Source organism: Conger conger, chromosome 2 (assembly GCF_963514075.1).
Source record: "Conger conger chromosome 2, fConCon1.1, whole genome shotgun sequence".
In the NCBI taxonomy this organism is placed as follows: domain Eukaryota; kingdom Metazoa; phylum Chordata; class Actinopteri; order Anguilliformes; family Congridae; genus Conger; species Conger conger.
In genome coordinates this window covers 42,281,362-42,300,805 of record NC_083761.1, presented here as the reverse complement: position 1 = coordinate 42,300,805, position 19,444 = coordinate 42,281,362, and the positions used below count along the sequence as shown (strand labels likewise).

The window sequence follows — 19,444 nt, the reverse complement described above, 5'->3', positions numbered from 1 at the left end:
ATCGGTGAACAAGAAAAAAAGCACTTGTAAACTGGCACCCAGTAACTTTCATACTCTGAGAAGAAGGCCAATCAGGAGGACCAGAGTGGCACCCAGCCAAGAGATCCAGAAGGAAATGTCCAAAACAACCCCCTCCCTCAGCCTGCAGGCATTATCTCCCATTCCTGGGGGACAAGACGTCATCCGTGGTTTGCACAGCAGATCTGTCCCACTACCCTTGTCTTCCCCTGATTGGACCCCAGTGGACTGGGCTCTGATGTCATCACTCCACTATCACTCCCCCAGCCCCGTGGACGAGTTAGACGGTGAAACCCCAGATAACTCCCTCAGCGATCAGTTCTGCTCTCTGGACTTGTCACCTTCTCAGTACGAGGGTGAAGATGAGCCTTTGCCCACCTGGGTGAACCCAATGAGTGGGGGGGAGACCAGACCTCCTAACCCACGCACCCCTGTATATCTGGAGCCACCGGTGAGGCTGGGGGCCATGTTCCTCAGAGAAAGGGACAGCTTCTTTTAGAGGCGGGTACAGCCCAGTGCTGCCCATTGCAGTGGCAGGCCCCGTATTCTCCCCGGCAACTCTGGCTGAGAGGACTCAAGGGGGCCGCTTCCCAGTCTCCACTGCTGGAGAGCATCTGGATCAGCTGATCTCTGACCGCAGAGTCAGCCCCACGAGGGCCCTCCAAGACCAGCCCAGGACAGCGCTCAGCTCGGCAGGTCCTGAGAGCAGTCCGGACGCTGTGCCTGCAGACGGGAGCCCCGCTACTGGGACAGGACTGCCCTCGGAAGAGCGAGGGGAGCTGGGAGGAACCTCAATCTGCAGCCAGAGAGCCTTTGGGCTGCTGGAGGACCTGGAACTGGAGCTGACAGAACTCCAGGTATTCCAAATGGAGGAGATATGCATCCTCCATGGTAGGATGCGAGAGAGGAGAGGAGGCGCATCTCCGGAGACCAAACCTCCAGCCGACCCAGAAACCTCACAGAAAGGTGCGTCCGGTATTTCATTTAATTAAGTCAACTTTTAATACAGTGTACTTTTAACACAGTGGGCTCTGGAATTATTGGCACCTTTAATTAAAGAAAAAGGCTACATAAAATAAACATCACAGGTAATAATGTATCTTATGTTCAAACATATTGGAAAACTCGTCACTGGGAACATACTTCCATCCATGGCATGGATGTTAAGCAATACATCCAGTAGAGGGCAGCGTCAAAAGTTCCAACTCCTTCAATAGAAACATTCTTTTCACTAATATTAGTGAAGTTCCGCTATTCGTCATTCCTATGGTCATTTCACTTTTTTTCACCTTTGCATTCCATTTGTTGTCCAGCTGTCACTTACTAGAGTTACATGTGTACACTCAGTAATCAGTTTATTCAAAAGATCTTGTTAATGCAAATATTTAATCAGCCAGTCATCTAGCAGCAACGAAATGCATAAAAGCATACAGACGTGGTCAACAGGTTGAGCTGTTTTTCAGACCAAATGTCTGAAATGTGACATTGACTGCGGATTGAGTATCTCAGAAACTGCTGATCTACTGGGATTTTCACTCACAACAACAGTGAGCAGAGGTTCTGTGGGCAGAAATGCTTTGTTAATGAGAGAGGTCAGCGGAGAATGGCCAGACTGGTCGAAGCTGACAGGAAGGTGACAGTAACGCAAATAACCACACATTACAACAGTGGTATGCAGAAGAGCATCTCTGAACACACAACGTGTCAAACCTCTAAGTGGATAGGCTACAACAGCAGAAGACTTAAGTCAAAAAAATAAGTAATAAATACCTAATCAAGTGCTCACTGAGTGTATTTGTGTCATATATTGCATTTGGATGAAAGGCAGAACATTTTTGCCAATTTGCATATATAGGGAACAAGTCTGTTTTTCTTCATCATACTTTAGAGTCTCGGCTACATCATTGCTCATACACTTTTTCTTTGGCTCCAGTCCTGTAGGGATTTGAAACAGCCTACCCACCAACCAAGTCATTGGGCCATATTAATAAAACCTCTCAAAGTAGGAGCAGTGATCTAGGCTCAGTTTACCCTGGTACGTTGCCTAACCTTATCTGTGACAAGCTAAAAGCCAAAACAATCCCAGATCAGTAGTCCTACTCTAGTATTATGCATATGTGCCAATAAAACCCTGTGGCTTACACAGAGGAGAAATTCAGACATTGAGCCTCAGTTAGTTGCTGAAGTGAGCGAATTCTGGCAGCCGACGAATCCCCATCCGAGCGACCTGGCCTGCTCTATCTCCGCAGCTTGCTGAAGAAGGAGTCAGATGAGGAAGAGGGGGATCTGTGTCGCATCTGTCTGAGCTGGGGCGGCTCCCCCCAGAATCCTTTGCTCTTACCCTGTCAGTGCACTGGCAGCCTACAATACGTGCACCATGACTGCCTCAAAAGGTGGATCCAGGGTAAAGTCCAGTCAGGTAAGTGAGGCTCCATATATTACATTATTGGCATTTGGCAGACGCTCTTATCCAGAGCGACGTACTGCTTGAAGAGGTGTGTCTTCAGCTTGCGCTTGAAGGTGGGGAGAGATTCTACAGTTCTGACCTCAACGGGGAGTTCGTTCCACCACCGTGGAGCCAGAACAGACAGTAGTCGTGAGCGTGATGTGGCGGTTCGGAGAGGGGGAGGTGCCAAGCGGCCTGTGGAGGCTGAACGAAGAGGTCTGGCAGGGGTGTAGGGTCTGATGATTTTTTGTAGATAAGCTGGGGAAGACCCCTTAACTGCTTGGAAGGCTAGCACCAATGTTTTGAATTTGATGCGAGCCATGACAGGCAGCCAGTGGAGGGAAGTAAGCAGGGGGGTGACGTGTGAGTATTTGGGAAGGTTGAAGACCAGACGAGCTGCTGCATTCTGGATGAGTTGAAGGGGTCTGATGGCAGACGCTGGGAGGCCAGCCAAGAGGGAATTGCAGTAGTCCAGGCGGGAACCATCGCTTGGACCAGGAGCTGGGTCGAGTAGGGGGTGAGAAAGGGGCGGATTCTCCGTATGTTGTATAGGAAGAACCTGCAAGACCGGGTCACCGCCGCAATGTTCTCGGAAAGGGACAGTCTGCTGTCCATCACCACGCCGAGGTTCCTTGCACTGGGTGACGGCGTGAGTGTGGTATCCCTGAGGGAAATGGAGAGATCCAGATGGGGAGAGGTATTAACAGGGATGAATATCATTTCAGTCTTGCCTGGGTTGAGCTTTAGATGGTGGTTGTCCATCCAGCTCTGGATGTCCCTCAGGCAAGCAGAGATACGGGCTGAAACCTGCGTATCAGACGGCGGGAACGAGACGAAGAGTTGGGTATCGTCCGCGTAGCAGTGGTAGGATAGCCCATGTGCAGTGATCACAGGGCCAAGGGAGCGAGTGCAAAGAGAAAAAAGAAGCGGGCCTAGGACTGAGCCCTGGGGAACTCCTGTGGCGAGGGGCCGAGGTGTCGATACCGAACCAGCCCAGGCAACCTGGAAGGAGCGACCAGAGAGGTAGGACTCAATCCAGTCCAGGGCTGTGCCACAGATGCCCGTTGCTGACAGGGCAGACAGGAGGATGGAGTGATCCACAGTGTCGAAGGCAGCAGAGAGATCTAGAAGAATGAGGACAGAGGAGAGGGAGGCTGCTCGTGCGGCATGGAGTGACTCACTGACGGAGAGGAGCGCAGTCTCTGTCGAATTGTTATGGTCAATTGTTCTCCATTTGGAGATAATGGCTCTCACTGTGGTTTGATGGTGTCCCAGAGCTTTAGAAATGGCTTTGTAACCCTTTCCAGATGGATATATTTAAACTTCTTTAATTTCCTTGGATTGCCACATAGTATGCTTGTAGAACTTTGTGGTGACTACTTCACTCTGATAAGGTTCAATATAAGTGAGGATTTGATTCAACAGGCATGGCTTTGTTCTATCAGCTCAATCTAATTATCAATTCAACTTGGTAAATTGGTTGATTGAATGTATTTTCTGTTTACTGAGGTTCCCTCTGTCGAATGGTACCTTTTTGTCGAGAGATCTGAAACCATTCAGTTTGACAAATATGCAGTAATAGAGGAAGGGGCCAAATACTTTTTCATGGCACTGTAGATTTCATGGTGAAGGTAGGGCAAACTTGTTTGTGAAGCACTGCTGAAGGCAAATCACTTCAGAAAGTGACATTTACCATTAGGTCTTATCGACAGTGAGAAGTGAGTATGTGGGCCTCTCCTTGAAAATATGTTGCTCCAGCCAACATTGTTTGCATAATTTTAAAGTGAATAGAAGTGAAGAAATATTGTTTGGTGTGTGCTAGATGTCAGACTTTTCTACAGCAAATAAAGAATATCGGGAACTGGTGGTCGATTGCTCACTGTCAATGCTTATGTGTTTGTGTGGGTGTCCAGGAGCAGAGTTAACTGTTGTGAAGACCTGTGAGCTCTGCAAGGCAAGCCTCAATCTGAATCTGGAAGGCTTCAATTTGAGGTGCTACAGGCAACGCCAGGCCCAGGTAAAATTCCCACCTTGACCCTGTAGACCAGTCCTTGATAAAGTGTGTTGAATTGAAATACTTTAACAGATGTAGTTGAAAAAAATAAAAAAATAAAATTCCAATCCGTCTGCAAAAAAGTTAACAACTAAAGAGTACAAGTTAAAATTGTCAGTAGCTGGAAAACTTTCAACTGAAAGAATACTACTGGTGTTTAATGGCTTAAAGTATCTCAATCATTTCACCCAGGTCTGGTCCCATTGGAGGTTGCATATATGATTCAGTGGTGTGTTTCAGTGGACATGACCGCACTGTGTCCCCCTCGTTCCACAGGTGTTGCTGCGCAACCTTCGGCTCCTGGAGCGTGGCGAACAGCAACGGCGCCTTCACCGTGAGAGCTTTGCCCACAATGCAGCTGTGCCGTTTGAGGCGAGAGAAACAAAACACCTGCTCAAGCCACCAGATTATCTGTCTGCTGGGAGCTGGGCTTTGTTGACATTAGTATGACAAAAGAGATGCCGTGGGGATCCCATACCTGCTCTTAGCACATAGGTGAAACGTTCCCTTTAGCCGGATTATCTTAGCTTGTTCAAGCGAGAAGTAGACAATGTGTACAGGGGCCGATTCCAGTTGCGCTTCAGTTTGGGCGTAGCTGTTTTTCTTCTACATGGGGGAAACTAAAAAAAAAATATCAGATCCTGTTCACGCAGCTCCGTTTTCAGACGAGCACTTAGTTACAGAGCCCTTGTCTTAATACCTCTGCTGCTGTAGGCTGTGCTTCAGTTCTTTTCTGCTTTTGATGTTTTTACTCATGTCTGTATCTGCCCAAGGGGGAGGGTAGGAGGGGGGAAAAAATGAGATGTAAGGTTTTTCCCATCTGTCTTAGGTGCCAACAACACTCTACCTGATTCACCAAACTGCTAGAAATTCAAGTTTCAAAAATTACATATTGTTTTCTTCCAACAATATGTAATAATGTCAAATTCCCAAATGGAGTTGATCTAAAGTTTGAAGTCTCAATTTATGATGTGCAATACAGCAAGCATTTATTGGCTTGTATATCTAGATATGGCAATATAGATTCTCTCCCTGAAAGTAATGCATAACCTTCATGACCCAGATTTTCATAACTTCGTGTGAAGCGGTTTCAGATTTCTAAGTATTGCACAACTCAAGATTGTAAATAATTCTCCGAAACCTCCTTTGCAGAGTGTATATTATGATCTGGACTGAACCAGCATCTGTATTTCTTCAGATATAAGAATACTGGTTTAATCACTCCTGTAGTATTTAAGGTATTAGTCATACATATTAATACTATTGTGCATAATTAGGTTCCACACAAACAGTTCCTATGAACATTTTAATTGTTATCATGCAATACACACCATTAAATTTGTATCAATTTGGAATCACACAATTAATATGTGGTTAAAATCCCAGATTTTATTAAAGGGTATTTTTAGACATTTTGGCTTCACCATGTAGAAATTACAGCGGTGTTTATGCATAGTCCCTCCATTTCAGGGCACCATAATGTTTGGGACACATGGTGTTTGTAATTGCTCAAGTCTGTTTAATTGCCTTAATGCAGGTATAATAGAGCTCTCAGCACCTAGTCTTGTATCTCCTTTGGAAACTATGATTTCTGTTTATCAACATCAGGACCAAAGTTGTGCCAATGAAAGAAAGATCAAATAAGCCGTCATGAGACTGAGAAACAAGAATAAAACGGTTAGAGACATCAGCTTACCAAAATCAACATAATTAGAACAAAGAAAGTGAGCAGTGATAAGCTTACAAATCGTACAGGGACTGGCAGGCCAAGGAAGTCCTCCACTGCTGATGACAGAACAATTCTCTCCATAATGAAGAAAAATCCCCCGACAGATCAGAAACACTCTTCAAGAGTCGGGTGTGGATTTGTCAATGACCACTGTCAGCAGAAGACTTAATGAACAAAAATACAGAGGCTACACAGCAAGATGCAAACTGGTTAGCCACAAAAACAGGATGGCCAAGTTACAGTTTGCCAAGAAGTACTTTAAAGGGGGGGGGTTATGACCTGGGGATATATGGCTGGCTCACTTATCTGTATTGATGATATAACTGCTGATGGTAGTAGCAAAATTCTGAAGTGTTCAGACACATCCTATCTGCTCAAGCGAATACCTCAAAACTCATTGGCGGTAATTCTACAGCAAGACAATGATCCCAAACATACTGCTGATGCAAAATAGCTCAAAATTTCTTGCTAAAGTCTATTCTTGAGTGGCCAAGTTAATCGCCTGATCTAAACCCAATTGAGCATGCCTTTCATGTGCTGAAAAGAAAACTTAACTTAGTCCCCGAAACAAGCATGAGCTAAAAATGACTGCAATACAGGCCTGGCAGAGCATCACCAGAGAAGACGCCCAGCAACTGATGATGTCCATGAATTGCAGACCTCAAGTAGTCATTGCATGCAATGTCCCAAAGTTTATGGTGCCGATGAAATGGGGGGGGGACTATGTATAAACACTGCTGTAACTTCTACATGGTGAAACTAAAATACATTAAAATGTCCTTTATCACAATTGTGATTATTTTCATAATCTCAAATTGTGGAGGCAAATACATAAATGTTGGGTGCAAAAACAAGGAAGCTAATAGCAATCGTCGCTTATTAATGACACTATTAAAGGCTGTCAGACAGTCAGAGAGACCTGGATTGGTCAGTTGGTCCAAACACTAGGTTGAACACCTGCAGTACAGTAAATTAAGGGATATGCAGTCCTGGAGTTACATTAATGTCTAACATCAGTGAAATATATTTCACTGATCAGCATCAATGCCACAGGTGTGGGGAGTTTTAGGGCGTAGGGCGTTAGAGTGTAGGGCGTCCTATAGCGTAGTGGTTAAGGTAAAGGACCGGGACACCCAAGGTCGGTGGTTCTAATCCCGGTGTAGTCACAATAAGATCCGCACAGCCTTTGGGCCCTTGAGCAAGGCCCTTAACCCTGCATTGCTCCAGGGGAGGATTGTCTCCTGCTTAGTCTAATCAACTGTACGTTGCTCTGGATAAGAGCGTCTGCCAAATGCCAATAATGTAATGTAATGTAATGAGTTTCTGAAGTCCTTTTGATATATTCAGATACGAATACACAGTACATACAAGTTAACCAAGTTTACAATCACAGTTATTTAACCCTAAAAAATGCATTCTTTGAGTCACTAAATAGACAGAAGTTATATATTTGCTAATGCTGAGCGTCTGAGCTCATTATTATAATATTCAGAAATATGTCATATGCAGTAGCATCTGACCCACCATTCCATTCACCATCTTTAAATAAACCAATGGCACTTTACAATTTGACGTGTGGCACTTGCCACTGTAATCCAAAAGGACAGGCTGTAGCCATTTATTAGAGAACAGCTGGGCTCACATGGATTTTACATGAGCTTGGTCTTTGACAACATGTGACAACATTACATATGCAAATTCTGTAATGCTCTGCGCGGAGATTCCTGTTATGTAAGTCAGCTCCTCCACAACCTGTTGTAGAAAACACGTGTGATATTTAGACTACAGCCAGTACAACACATATGAGTCAGATTTGACATTGAACATGGACCCTTCATTACATGTATATTGAGCCTTGCATAATGAATTAAGTTGTTATGTGGTGTATAAATTAATATTAGCCTACATGTGACAAAATGCATAAAGCAGTTTGATACAAGGCTCCGGCTATTTGCTGTGGTGTTATGTCTGCTTTTTATAGCTAAATTTTTTATGGATTCGTTTTTTAATTAAAAACTCCAACTGTTGTCCAAATTGGAAAACAATAAAATAACCATTTTTTCTAACATTATCATTGTAGTTTATTTATGCACTATTATAATGAAACAATTTAATATTACCTGAATTATTTTTTTTGTTAAATTGGCATGAAATGAGACTTGACGATTTGACACCTGAAATTAGGGACTTGAACTGAGCTCTGTGACTTGGGACTCAACTGACTTGAGACTTGCCCTTCATGACTTGGGACTTGACTTGAGACTTGAAGGATAAGACTTGAGACTTACTTATGACTTGCATAACAGTAACTTAGTCACAACTGTGGAAAATGAGGCAATGAGGATCTACGTTTGGAGCAAGGCCCATTTCACACCTTACCTGCTCCCACTTGGGGACGTTGAAGATAAAAGCACCAGCAGCAATGACGCCCACGCTCAGTAACATTAAGTCCTCAGTCACTTCAGCAAACTTCACTCTGTTCCCCGAACAAGAACACAAACTCAAGACACTGCACGGACATACTACACTTGTTTCTGTATGACTCTTAAAACTGAAGGTGGGGGCACACCTCTGCTCCTCTGATGGACTGGTACACTTGGTTGCAGATACTAGCAGGGAGTGGTAAATGGACTTCCTCTGAAGATAGGTGAACCGGAGCAGGCAGTGGCAGAGGGAGTACAGCTGAGACACGGGGGCGGATGCATTGTTGTACCCTGTCATGCAAACGTATTGGGATTCAAAATACTTTTTTCCGGCACGTTCCTTGCTTCAAGAACTGCTGCCCTTGGAATATCTTGATGTAATGCTTCATCCACCATAAAAGGATGTGCATATTAATAATCCCCATCCCTGGTTATAATTATGTTACTTTATGATACAGAAATCAGGGAAATAAGCTTGACTGAGGCCTGCACCAAGTCCTCAGTCAAGTCTGCTAAGTCCGGTGTAGACGGACAACAGCAGCACCACTACTCCCTCAGTAGTATATGCTGCTCACGTGTTGTGAGAATGTTCTCTCTAATATTTTAAATATTACGTACCATTTGATAGGAGACAACTCACCCAGAACTTCCAGGAGTGTTTCCACATACATTAGAGGATTCGGGACATTAATGCAGAAGTTCAATGTTTTTAAGATGAGAAGTTCAGATTCCAGAAGTGTCTCTTTGGAGCAGGAGTGACCAATAGACTTCAGAAACTTCAGAGCTGTGTTGTTGTCAATCGCCTTTAATAAAGTCAAACATTGGATTGCTCTCCACTCACCAAATCTGGGCAACATGTTTCATTAGATACTGTGGCTTCAGAAATATTGAGACCCTGTCGCTTTTTACACATTTTATTGTGTTGTAGATTACATGTTAAATTGATAAAAGTTTGCAAGTTCATAAAAAGATCAATGCCACGCCACAAATTTATTGCGGCAGCCTACAAAGAGTTCCATGGACTTCATGGCGTGGTTTTGCAGTGTGAATTGTGGGGGCTTATGTACAGGTGTGTGCCTTTCTAAACTATGTCCAATCAATTCAATTTTCCACAGGTGGACTTGATACATCTCAAGGATAATTAAAGCAAATTGGATGCACCTGACCACAATTTGGAGTGCCACAGCAGCGGGTCTAAATACTTATGTGAATGAGAGATTTCAGTTTTTGATTTTTAATAAATTTGACATAGAATGACATAGAAAGTGTGCAAAACGTAAAAGGGTCTGAATACTTTCTGAAGCCACCGTACATGATAGGCCCAACAGTGGCTATACCTACATTGCTGTGAAGTGTAAGTTTGCTTGCCAGCTGTATGCACGAGATGATCAGGAGACAAAATTTCTGACTCAGCTTAATGAAAATATAGTCGCCAATGTTCCTGTCGCTATCATCATCACCTGAACTGCTGTAGGTGGAAAATTGATTTTCAAGGTGCTTTATCATAAACCTAGAGAAAACAAGACAATATGGAATTTCGATTATTTGCGCTAACTTAAACATTTACATATACGTATAAATATAATTAATTTTGAAATATTTAGTAACTTTCATGACTGTAATCACAACCAATAGCTAGCATATTTGAAATTTCCAGTATATCCAGTATACCTTTCCAGTATTTCAATTGCTTGGTATCCAGCCAATGAGTCTAGTCTTAACTCTTCACATATGAGTAAGACGCACTCTTAAAAAAAGAAAGGAAAGATCATTTTACAAATAGACTAGTAACTTCACGTTTTCTTTCATGTTCCAGATATTAGCTAGGTAGTAACGTTAGCTAGCAGCTACCCCCGCAAGCATGAACTGAAAACGGTACAAAAGTAGTCTTTCACACTGTAACTAATTACAATATCCATTCAGGTTAATCTCCACCTACCCACTAATCTTCGGTCTTTAAAATTCCCACTGCAAATCGATAAGTGATTTAAATGATGTTTGTTACTATTGCTGAGATCTGTGAGAAACTCGTTCAAAATATTAAAGGGAACTTCACCAAACTTTAAATTCGGATGTTCTCCAGAAAAATTACGTGAAATGTGTTCGAGGTAGATCGTTTTAAATGGCTTAATCTCCATCGCGAACAGCTACAAGATATTTGCTTGAATTTTAGTTTTTGAAAATTATTGAAATTATTACGACATCTAATGGTCTTTACGAACACCTAACGAAGTCAAGATTAACGGTAGAAATTGTTCCAAATCATTTCCTTAACTGTACAGTAGATGGCGCGCTCACCACATTGCTTAGAGCGAGTGTGTGGAACTGCGCTGTAGGCGTCCTCAGGTGCAGGAGAGGAGGGGACCGTTTTTCGTGCAGTACTGACTTCCGGGGGAGCGTGTAGCAAATTTTAGCAATGAGTTTTGAGTGGCCTTGGCAATACAACTTTCCTCCATTTTTTACGTGAGTACCTACATTCTGTATTATATTCTCAAAAGCACTGCAGCAAGAAAGTGATTTTATCAACTAACATTAAAAGTACATACGTTTATATTGAGGTGGTTATTCAGATCCGATCTACCCATTCTGTCTTAGCGAGCTAGCACAGAAGCTGAATAACTAGCTTGCTAGGGAAGTAGCCATGCTATCGTGCTAACTAGTAATGAAGGGGTGTGATGGACTCAAACTTTAGTTACCCACTGCCTTGGCTATTGTGAGCTAGTCAGGCAGATTCGTTTTAGAACATATATAACGTCACTTATTGTAATGTGCAATCTGGTCAGCAGTGATAAAGTTACTTAAGTCGAAACAGGTGCACTGTCAAACGCAATTTAGCCTACGACTAGTAATGCTGTCATAAAAGTATTATTTTTAAACACCCACTGTATGTCAATACCTGTCTAGCTCCCTGTGTCTCATTACTTGTTAGTCAGCGGCGGAATAATACGGAGGAACTTAACTATTATCTAGCTATGCTGCATGGGTAAGCAGTCCGGCCTTTTATAACAATTCGTTGTAACATTGTTGTAGATATATTTGATATATTGATTGATTCACAGATTGCAGCCTAATGTTGACACAAGACAGAAACAGCTAGCAGCATGGTGCTCACTGACGCTGTCATATTGCCGACATCGCAAACTCTACACGTTGGACGTCATGGAGGCACAAGAAAGTCCTGTGTTTAACAATAAGAAAATAGAGAGTATCCTTTTCTTGTCATATGTATTGTTGCACTTCTATATACGTAGACTACCTAAACCAGGCGTGCCTGTCTTGTGTATGCGGAGCAGGATTGTATTTTGTGGTGAAACCAAGTATGAGGTACAGTATGACAAAACGCGTCATAGTTTTTTTTCCCTCTGATTCACTGGAAGTGCCATGTAACGTAGACTCACCGTGTTCCGAACACCGAGTTAGCTCACGATGTTCCGAAAACCTTCATGTCGAATACATAAGAAATTACTTCAGGATGGGCTTTGGTTATTGTGTTTGTGTGTGTGTGTGTGTGTGTGTGTGTGTGTGTGTGTGTGTGTGTAATTCCTTCCGTTTTCATGACTTGATACGGCTCACTTAATTAGTCTTTTCTCTATAATTATTGCTAAAATTTACATCAATCAAAGTGTTTTAGTGTCTGGGGTAGTCAACAAGCAACCATAATCATAAACCACATTCCTCACAGGAGAAAAACTACCATTGTATGGAGGTTAATGTCTGGTGGAAGCAGCCGCTTCCCCATGTTCTGTTCGGAACAGTGAGTCTACGTTGTCTCTTAGGGGTCATTCGGTGAAAAATCAAGGTGTGTGAGTTCACCACTCCAATTTTGCTCAAACTTTATGTAAATGCTCTTCAATAAGGAATATCCCAAACAGTAGCCTTATTGGATTTGTCATTCTAGAGACATTGGCTCTTTAAGAAGGGGGTGGGGAGTGGTTGGTACCTTGCGAGTGGAAACTTAAGTTTGTGATGATTTTGGAGCATCATATCTTCGGCAGGGGAAAACCTAAAAGTGTGTAATCTTACATTTTTTCTGTCTAGTTTCGGATTATAATTGAAGTAGACATTATAAACTAGACCAATTTTCATAATACTGCTCATAAAGAAGTTCTAATACTTCTCATAAATGCTGAATTGTGCCGCTTTTATTCAATATGTTACTACGGCACCACTCGGTGTATCACTTCCAAGCTTCTAAGACTACTAGATATTTTGGTTGAGAAGAGCCACATGAAAAATTAAGTTAAAAAAAGTGTGTGATTCAACCAGTATTATATTTTCCAAATAAAAAATTTCCCCCCCAAAAAACGTTTCATAATTATTGGCACCCCAGGTTTAATACTTTGTGCAACCACCCCTGGCAAAGATGATGTTTAACTGTTTGTGTTTTTGGTACCCATTGCCAGGCTTGTGATGGTCAATTGTCTATCTCTTCTGAATTGACAGTTCTTTGGCTTTTCCCATGCTGATGGATGACAAAAGGATTTTCCATGTGTGCTACGTCCTTTAGGCGGCACATAGTGCAGTGGGTAGCACTGCCGCCTCACAGCAAGGAGGTCCTGGGTTCAAATCGGGGCCTCTCTGTGTGGAGTTTGCATGTTCTCCCCGTGTGTGCGTGGGTTTCCTCCACAGTCCAAAGACATGCAGGTTAGGCTGATTGGAGAGTCTAAATTGCACGTAGGTATGAGTGTGTGAGTGAATGGTGTATGTGTCCTGCGATGGACTGGCGACCTGTCCAGGGTGTATTCCTGCCTTTTGCCCAATGTATGCTGGGATAGGCTCCAGCCCCCCTGCGACCCTGTTCAGGATAAGCAGGTTCAGATAATGGATGGGATGGATAGACTGAGAACTTGAATAAGTACAATTATTTTGCCAATTTAAGTTTGTTTGATTTTATTTACAATAATTGTTGTAGATAACAACAATTGCAAATTGCAAATTGGAATGCACCTACTAGTCGAACACAGATTTACATTACTTTCAGTGTATAAACATATAATAAACATACTCACATATAATTTGAATAATTTGAGTATAATACTTTGTCATAAATATTGAGATAATGACACAATTTTTAACTTTTGGGCTTTTACTCACTGGGCTTTGCTTGGACACTGTGCTCAATGCATTACAACCTTTTCACCATCCTGTGGTCAGCCCTTAATTCAACTTTCAGGAAAACTTGCGATGGAAGCCATCCAGGTTGTTTTTGAGGAACTAAGGAAAAAAGGTAGATTTTACATTTATATATTGTGTGTTTGTGTGTGAGTGAGGAAATAAGTCTAGATGTTAATAATCAATCGTGACTGATGCATACATTATTGAGGAAAAATTGCAAAGATACTTGGCATAGTACTTTTGTTTTTTATGTGTTAGTGTATGTGATATTTAAGATTCAACTAAATGACTCAGCCTAATTGAAGGGATGCAAAGAGGTGTATGTTTTTGAATTTAAAATGTGTTCCAAGATAAGTACCTCAGGAGTACTGGGAACATGTTCCACAATTTATTTTACTATTAGTATATTTAAGAGTCAAGAGTAAATCAAACATAATGGACTCTTTGCATATTTTGTCTTTGTCTTTGGTCAATAATAACTGTTGTCTTGAAACATAGGTAACCTGGAGTGGATCGACAAAAACAAAACGCGCTGTCTGATCATGTGGAGACGACCGGAGGAATGGGGAAAGCTGATATATCAATGGGTAAGGACCTGTCGTCCTTCGCCCTGCAGAACGAAAAGTGCTGAATGCGTGACACTGCCACAGGATGCTTGGGAATAGTGGTGCCCAGGCACCCAGAGGCTTCTAGAAGAACAGTACCAAAGGATTTCTTTGAAATGCTAAAGATAATTCTGGTCGTCATGAACTTTAATTATCCTTCAGACAGTATGTCTATTCATTTGAGGCCCTGAAGTGCATTCTAGGGCCCATTCAAACAGGACTGGAGTTGTACAGACCCAGTACATTGCCTAAGGGCTGTAGTACCCCTACCATTAGGGCACACCCAAAAACCTGCTCCGCATACTGTACATTTCCACTAATGTTCAATACAAATTACCGTTCGCATTATTTTTTTTAATGCAAATGGTTGATCGCCTTTTGGAAAAAATGATATTTAAAAAAATGGCTAATATTTAATTAAATATAACACTGTAATTGTAAATCTTTTTACCTCACGGAATTGGGGGGATTGGTGTTCTTTTAACAGCATAAAGGACAGATTAGGAGCCGTTAATTTTTTCTGGACAACCTTTGGTTATAATAATACTACATTTTTCGTTCCCTCTTTCTGTGGTTTGTTGTTGTTGCTGCTTTATTATTATAGTGTAATTAAGCATTGCACTGGGATTTGTTTGATTACAAAACTAGTCATTAATTAAATTTTTTACTCTTTCAACAGTGTTTCCTTTGTAATCAGATTTTTTCAGAATATAATTTATTACCCGTTTGTTGATATGAAATACCAAATGTTGTAAGCAGTTGCACACATTTATAAATCACTGAATTGCTGTTTATTTGAAGGGAGTTTTAGGCTGCTTGTATTATGCTCTCCTGCCCCCTTTAACACTAAAGGCTGGTGGTTACAGTTCTGCTTGTAAATTAATCTACTATGCCATGAGAATGAATGCGCACACTGTGACCATTAAAAAAACGTATCTGCGTGGGTTTGTCAGAAGTGAGTAGCAAATCTCATAGAATTTAAATGACCTTAAGCCTGCTTGTTGAAGGGTTTTATTTATTTTAGCCTCTGTAGCCTGTCTAATTGCATCCACATGTAATCTCCCCAGTAAAATTGGAGGCTTTGGCAGTAGTTAGTGCTGATCCCCATCGCCTTGTGATTAGCAAAATAGAGATTCCTCAACATCTTCAAATTGCTGAAAAGCGCTCACTTTGCGCAAGACCATAATGCGCAGCAGATGTGCAGTTCCTGGAAAACATGTGACCGCCATCGCTTCGGGCATCCGATGGAGAAGCACAAATGATGAAGTGAGAAGGGACAGGTTATTTTTCCCCATACAGCAGAAGGTGAAGGTGTTGAGGCCTCAGCCTGATGGTCAGTAGGGACCCAGGAATGCCAGGCAGGATATTAGCGGTTAGCAGAGTGTGACAGTGGGTATAGAGCACCGCATTAGTGCCCATCCTCTCAGCGTTCTGATGTGGTCTGGGCCTGGAGGCTGAAGTGCCTCCACTGTTTGTTCTCATTAACGCTGTATGTCGTCGGCTTCTTGGTCATTTTCCCGCAAATTCTCATTATAGGCCTGTATTGGGCAATTCACAGGCTACTTCAGGTTACAAAAATAATAGCTATGTCATTTTATTGCTGGCCGAACTGTAAGTGAATTGTTTTGGAGCCTCATTTATCAGAATATTAACTGTCATAGTAGTGCTTTGAAAAATGTCTAGTTATGCATGAGATCAATGAATCAATTACGCATTTTACTAAAAATATACCTACTCTTAATATCATAATTGATATCAGATCACAAATTGCTCTTGCTTTGGAGTTTAGCATAAACAAAGCGCCTGTCAAGCCATATTTGGCAAAATAAAACAGTGCATTCTATGCAACATTGTACAAAAAGAAAGCGAATGTGCAAGTAAAGATTAAAAAGTTGAAAGTTCTTCCTTGGCAACAGAAATAGAGTAATAGAGTTACTTTTTTTTAAAGTAAATGTAATTTTGTAACCAAAGACGTGGCATTTTAAATTGAGCAAGACCTGCAGCTCGGCTAAACATGACTAGCATACAGCATTTGACATTGCCACTCCTGAAACTCAACCTCTAGATGGGCAAGGTGGGCCATATCTGTTTCTGGATTTCAGACCAACTTCTGCTCTTACTTATTTAATTAGCCCAATCATTTACATGATCTGTCATTTATAGCCACATTCTGTGATATGAACAGCAGCTGATAAATGTTCTTGTCTTGTAGCATTTTATTGTGGTATAATTTGCAAGTGTATCGGTCATGACAATACAAACCGTAAACGCTCTTGCACAGCTGAGTAGCAACCCTATGAAAGAGGGCTGTGGAGGTTTTGCAATTTCTGTGATGTAAAAGCAACATAACATGAAACAAGATGGTGGCCTCTCTGCCCTTCTCTTCTCCAGGTTTCCAGAAATGGGATGGTCAATTCGGTGTTCACGCTGTATGAGCTTGCAAACGGGGACGACACTGAAAGCGAAGGTAGGCCTTCACCCTCACGGCAAACCAGTGTCCAATGGTGGTTAAAAGGCCCCCAAACGTATGCCTCTTTCTTAATCTGAGGTGGGTTGGGAGTTGAGGAAATGCTGTTATCGCAAGCCTAGTCTGCATGCAGCTCCTTGCTTCTCTGTCAGTACCTGACCTAGCGCCCCTTCGCTTCGAGAGCAGATTCCACTCATTTGTAGCTACGCCGCCGTACATCTGTGCAGGAAAGTGACTCTCCTGTGGGTGTCCTTTCCCAGAATTCCATGGGCTGGAGGACTGGATGCTGCTGCGCTCCCTACAGGCCCTGCAGGCGGAGGGCAAGGCCGAGCTCATCACCATGGACGACGGGAAGGGCGTCAAGTTCTTCTGAGGCAGGGTGGGGAAGTGACTGCCAGGGCGGGGAACTGTGTAGATGGCACTGTCCGGGGCGGATGACTCTGGGAGAAGGTTGGTCTTCCACACAGAAATAGGCATGGGCCTCTCGCTCGCTTCATTGGTCCCTTTGTTTTTCAGGAACGCCATCTCTCCTTTAAAGGTACAATAGGTAAGATTTTTGTGTTAAAACATTGTTACAAGACCATTGCAAATCCCTTCTTATCATTGAAACTGACACGTTGACTCACCCGCTGCCTGTATTTATAGTCGTTAAATTCGGGTTTCAAAATATACAGTTGACGGGCCGACACTCTGGACCAAAACATTTTACAGCAGTACAATAATTCATGCTCATTGGTTGAAAATTGGTTCTAATTGCCCCAGCCAATGGATTGGGGTGGGCATTTCAATATCGGTGCATTCACAGAGAAGGTGGAGGGATAAACAGTGTTGTGGTTTTATGCTGCAATTCCTCTCTTAACCGTTGTACCTTTAACACTGATGTTTTTCCCCAAGAAGGCGCGTCCCACATGTATTCTTCCCCCTCCACCCCACCCCACCCCCATTCTGCGTATTTAAATCTAGATTTTATTTTTCTTCATACTTAACACATAGCGGAGGAAGAAATGGTTCAGTGTTTGTGCTTTTCTGCAGTAAGGTGTTCTGTCACACAGCCACAATTCCAAAGACCGTCTGATGCCAGAACGGCATGCGCACATTGAGGAGTCTGGGGTATTTCCGGAAAGAAAGAGACGTGAGGGGGAGAGAGACTGAGCTTTTTGTAGTTTTGCGCATTAACCATGGAGCCAGGTCCCATTTGTACATACTACTGAAATGTCCCATTTAGACTACCGTTGTTATTTCTGACTGTCTGTCATTGACCGCCTTTTATATTTGATGGTGTACTGTAAAATAAAATGGAAGTAAAATTGTGTTTTTGTGCTTTGTGGCTTTTTCTACAAGAAGTATGTTAAGCAAGAGACAGAAATTGGATCCAGAGCAAGTCAAAAACAACCGCAAACATCAAAGGAGATGGTACCAATGATGTGTAAAAGATTAGAATCTTAAGAATCCCTTTAATGTTTTATGTTTTTATATTGTGTGACAGGTTTACAGCAAACGATTACATGTTTTATTCTATTTTGTTATGTATGTTTCCCTCGACACATGTATCTTTTCAGATATCAGCATGTGTTTAGTCCACTGACTGGCCAAAGGCATATTCCAAACTGTCACACCAATGCGGTGGGCCTTCTTGAGAGGTTTTCCTGTTCACCTTTTCCCCACTAGATGGCAGACAACTGATTTATGACCGGAATGCGATAAGACTGGATATAGTAACTTTCTTTTATTTTAAAGATATTTTTTAGGCCTTTTTCAGCTTTATTGGACAGTATAGTATAGAGAGATAGGAAGAATGGGGGCGAGTGATAGGGAAAGACATGCGACAAATTGTCGGATTCGAACCGCCGACGTCGCGGCTCGCAATGAGCATGCGGTCAGTGCTCTACAGGCTGCGCCACCGAGACACCCCTAGTAACTTTGTTTTAAATAAAAAACACATCATTGGTAACTACACTGAAATAATACATTGCCAACATAGATAATGGGAATTTTTATTTTATCCTCTGTCATTGTTGTTACAATTGTGCGAATGAGAAAATAAGTAAATATGACTTTTGACCTTATAAGCCCCAGTCTGGTGAAAAGCATGATTGGATTAAAAGGTGTTTGTGTGTTTGGTTAGCGAATTGAGAAATGCATTAATAATGGTCAATAAACTGACTGATTTCAGTGCGTTTCTTTTAAACTATGTATTGAAAGGGACATAACACGTTTGGACTTCAGTATAATGAAGAAATCTTATTTTCCCCAATGTCACTGCTGGTTCCTAACACTGACCTTGTTACAGACTATCCTTGAAAGGTTTGTGTTCATGGCTGCCGAATTGAAAACATAAAACGGTCTAACGTGTACTTCTGAAGCAACAAACCTTAGTGTTAATGCATAAAGCTACTTTTACGCAAACACTGATTAGGGTGTTGTCAATTTGTTGTGGTGAGACATAAATTATCCTGGGTGATTAGGGCTATATGTGCTGATAGTGTGGTATGGGGGCTTGCTGTGGGGGTTGAATGTGCTTTACTGATAACCCTCTTAAATTCTGGAGTGACAGGTGGGGTCCTGACTGTCCTTGGTGATACCGAAGC

General features: G+C 42.2%; 2 protein-coding genes across 5 annotated transcripts; one reads left to right on the top strand and one right to left on the bottom strand.

Moving 5' to 3' along the window:
- Positions 1-4,616: 4,616 nt before the first annotated feature.
- On the bottom strand, positions 4,617-9,706 carry cntd1 (cyclin N-terminal domain containing 1). Of its 2 annotated transcripts, none has more exons than XM_061232944.1 (4): positions 9,310-9,706; positions 8,816-8,960; positions 8,626-8,722; positions 4,617-5,281 (listed from the first exon to the last, which is right to left on the bottom strand). In XM_061232944.1, the coding sequence occupies exons 1-4, from the start codon at positions 9,524-9,526 to the stop codon at positions 5,270-5,272; spliced, it is 471 nt and encodes a 156-aa protein (XP_061088928.1). In that variant the 5' UTR covers positions 9,527-9,706; the 3' UTR covers positions 4,617-5,269. The 2 variants fall into 2 exon arrangements, with proteins under 2 accessions (XP_061088928.1, XP_061088927.1); XM_061232943.1 differs by lacking the exon at positions 4,617-5,281 and adding an exon at positions 7,563-7,998.
- A 148-nt stretch (positions 9,707-9,854) lies between these two features.
- vps25 (vacuolar protein sorting 25 homolog) lies at positions 9,855-18,166 on the top strand. 3 transcript variants are annotated; one of them, XM_061232947.1, is made up of 7 exons: positions 9,855-10,023; positions 10,593-10,649; positions 11,731-11,874; positions 13,843-13,896; positions 14,283-14,371; positions 16,781-16,856; positions 17,117-18,166. In XM_061232947.1, the coding sequence occupies exons 3-7, from the start codon at positions 11,829-11,831 to the stop codon at positions 17,227-17,229; spliced, it is 378 nt and encodes a 125-aa protein (XP_061088931.1). In that variant the 5' UTR covers positions 9,855-10,023; positions 10,593-10,649; positions 11,731-11,828; the 3' UTR covers positions 17,230-18,166. The 3 variants fall into 3 exon arrangements, with proteins under 3 accessions (XP_061088931.1, XP_061088930.1, XP_061088929.1); XM_061232946.1 differs by lacking the exon at positions 10,593-10,649 and having other exon boundaries at positions 11,729-11,874; XM_061232945.1 differs by lacking the exons at positions 9,855-10,023; positions 10,593-10,649 and adding an exon at positions 10,983-11,132 and having other exon boundaries at positions 11,729-11,874.
- Positions 18,167-19,444: the final 1,278 nt, after the last annotated feature.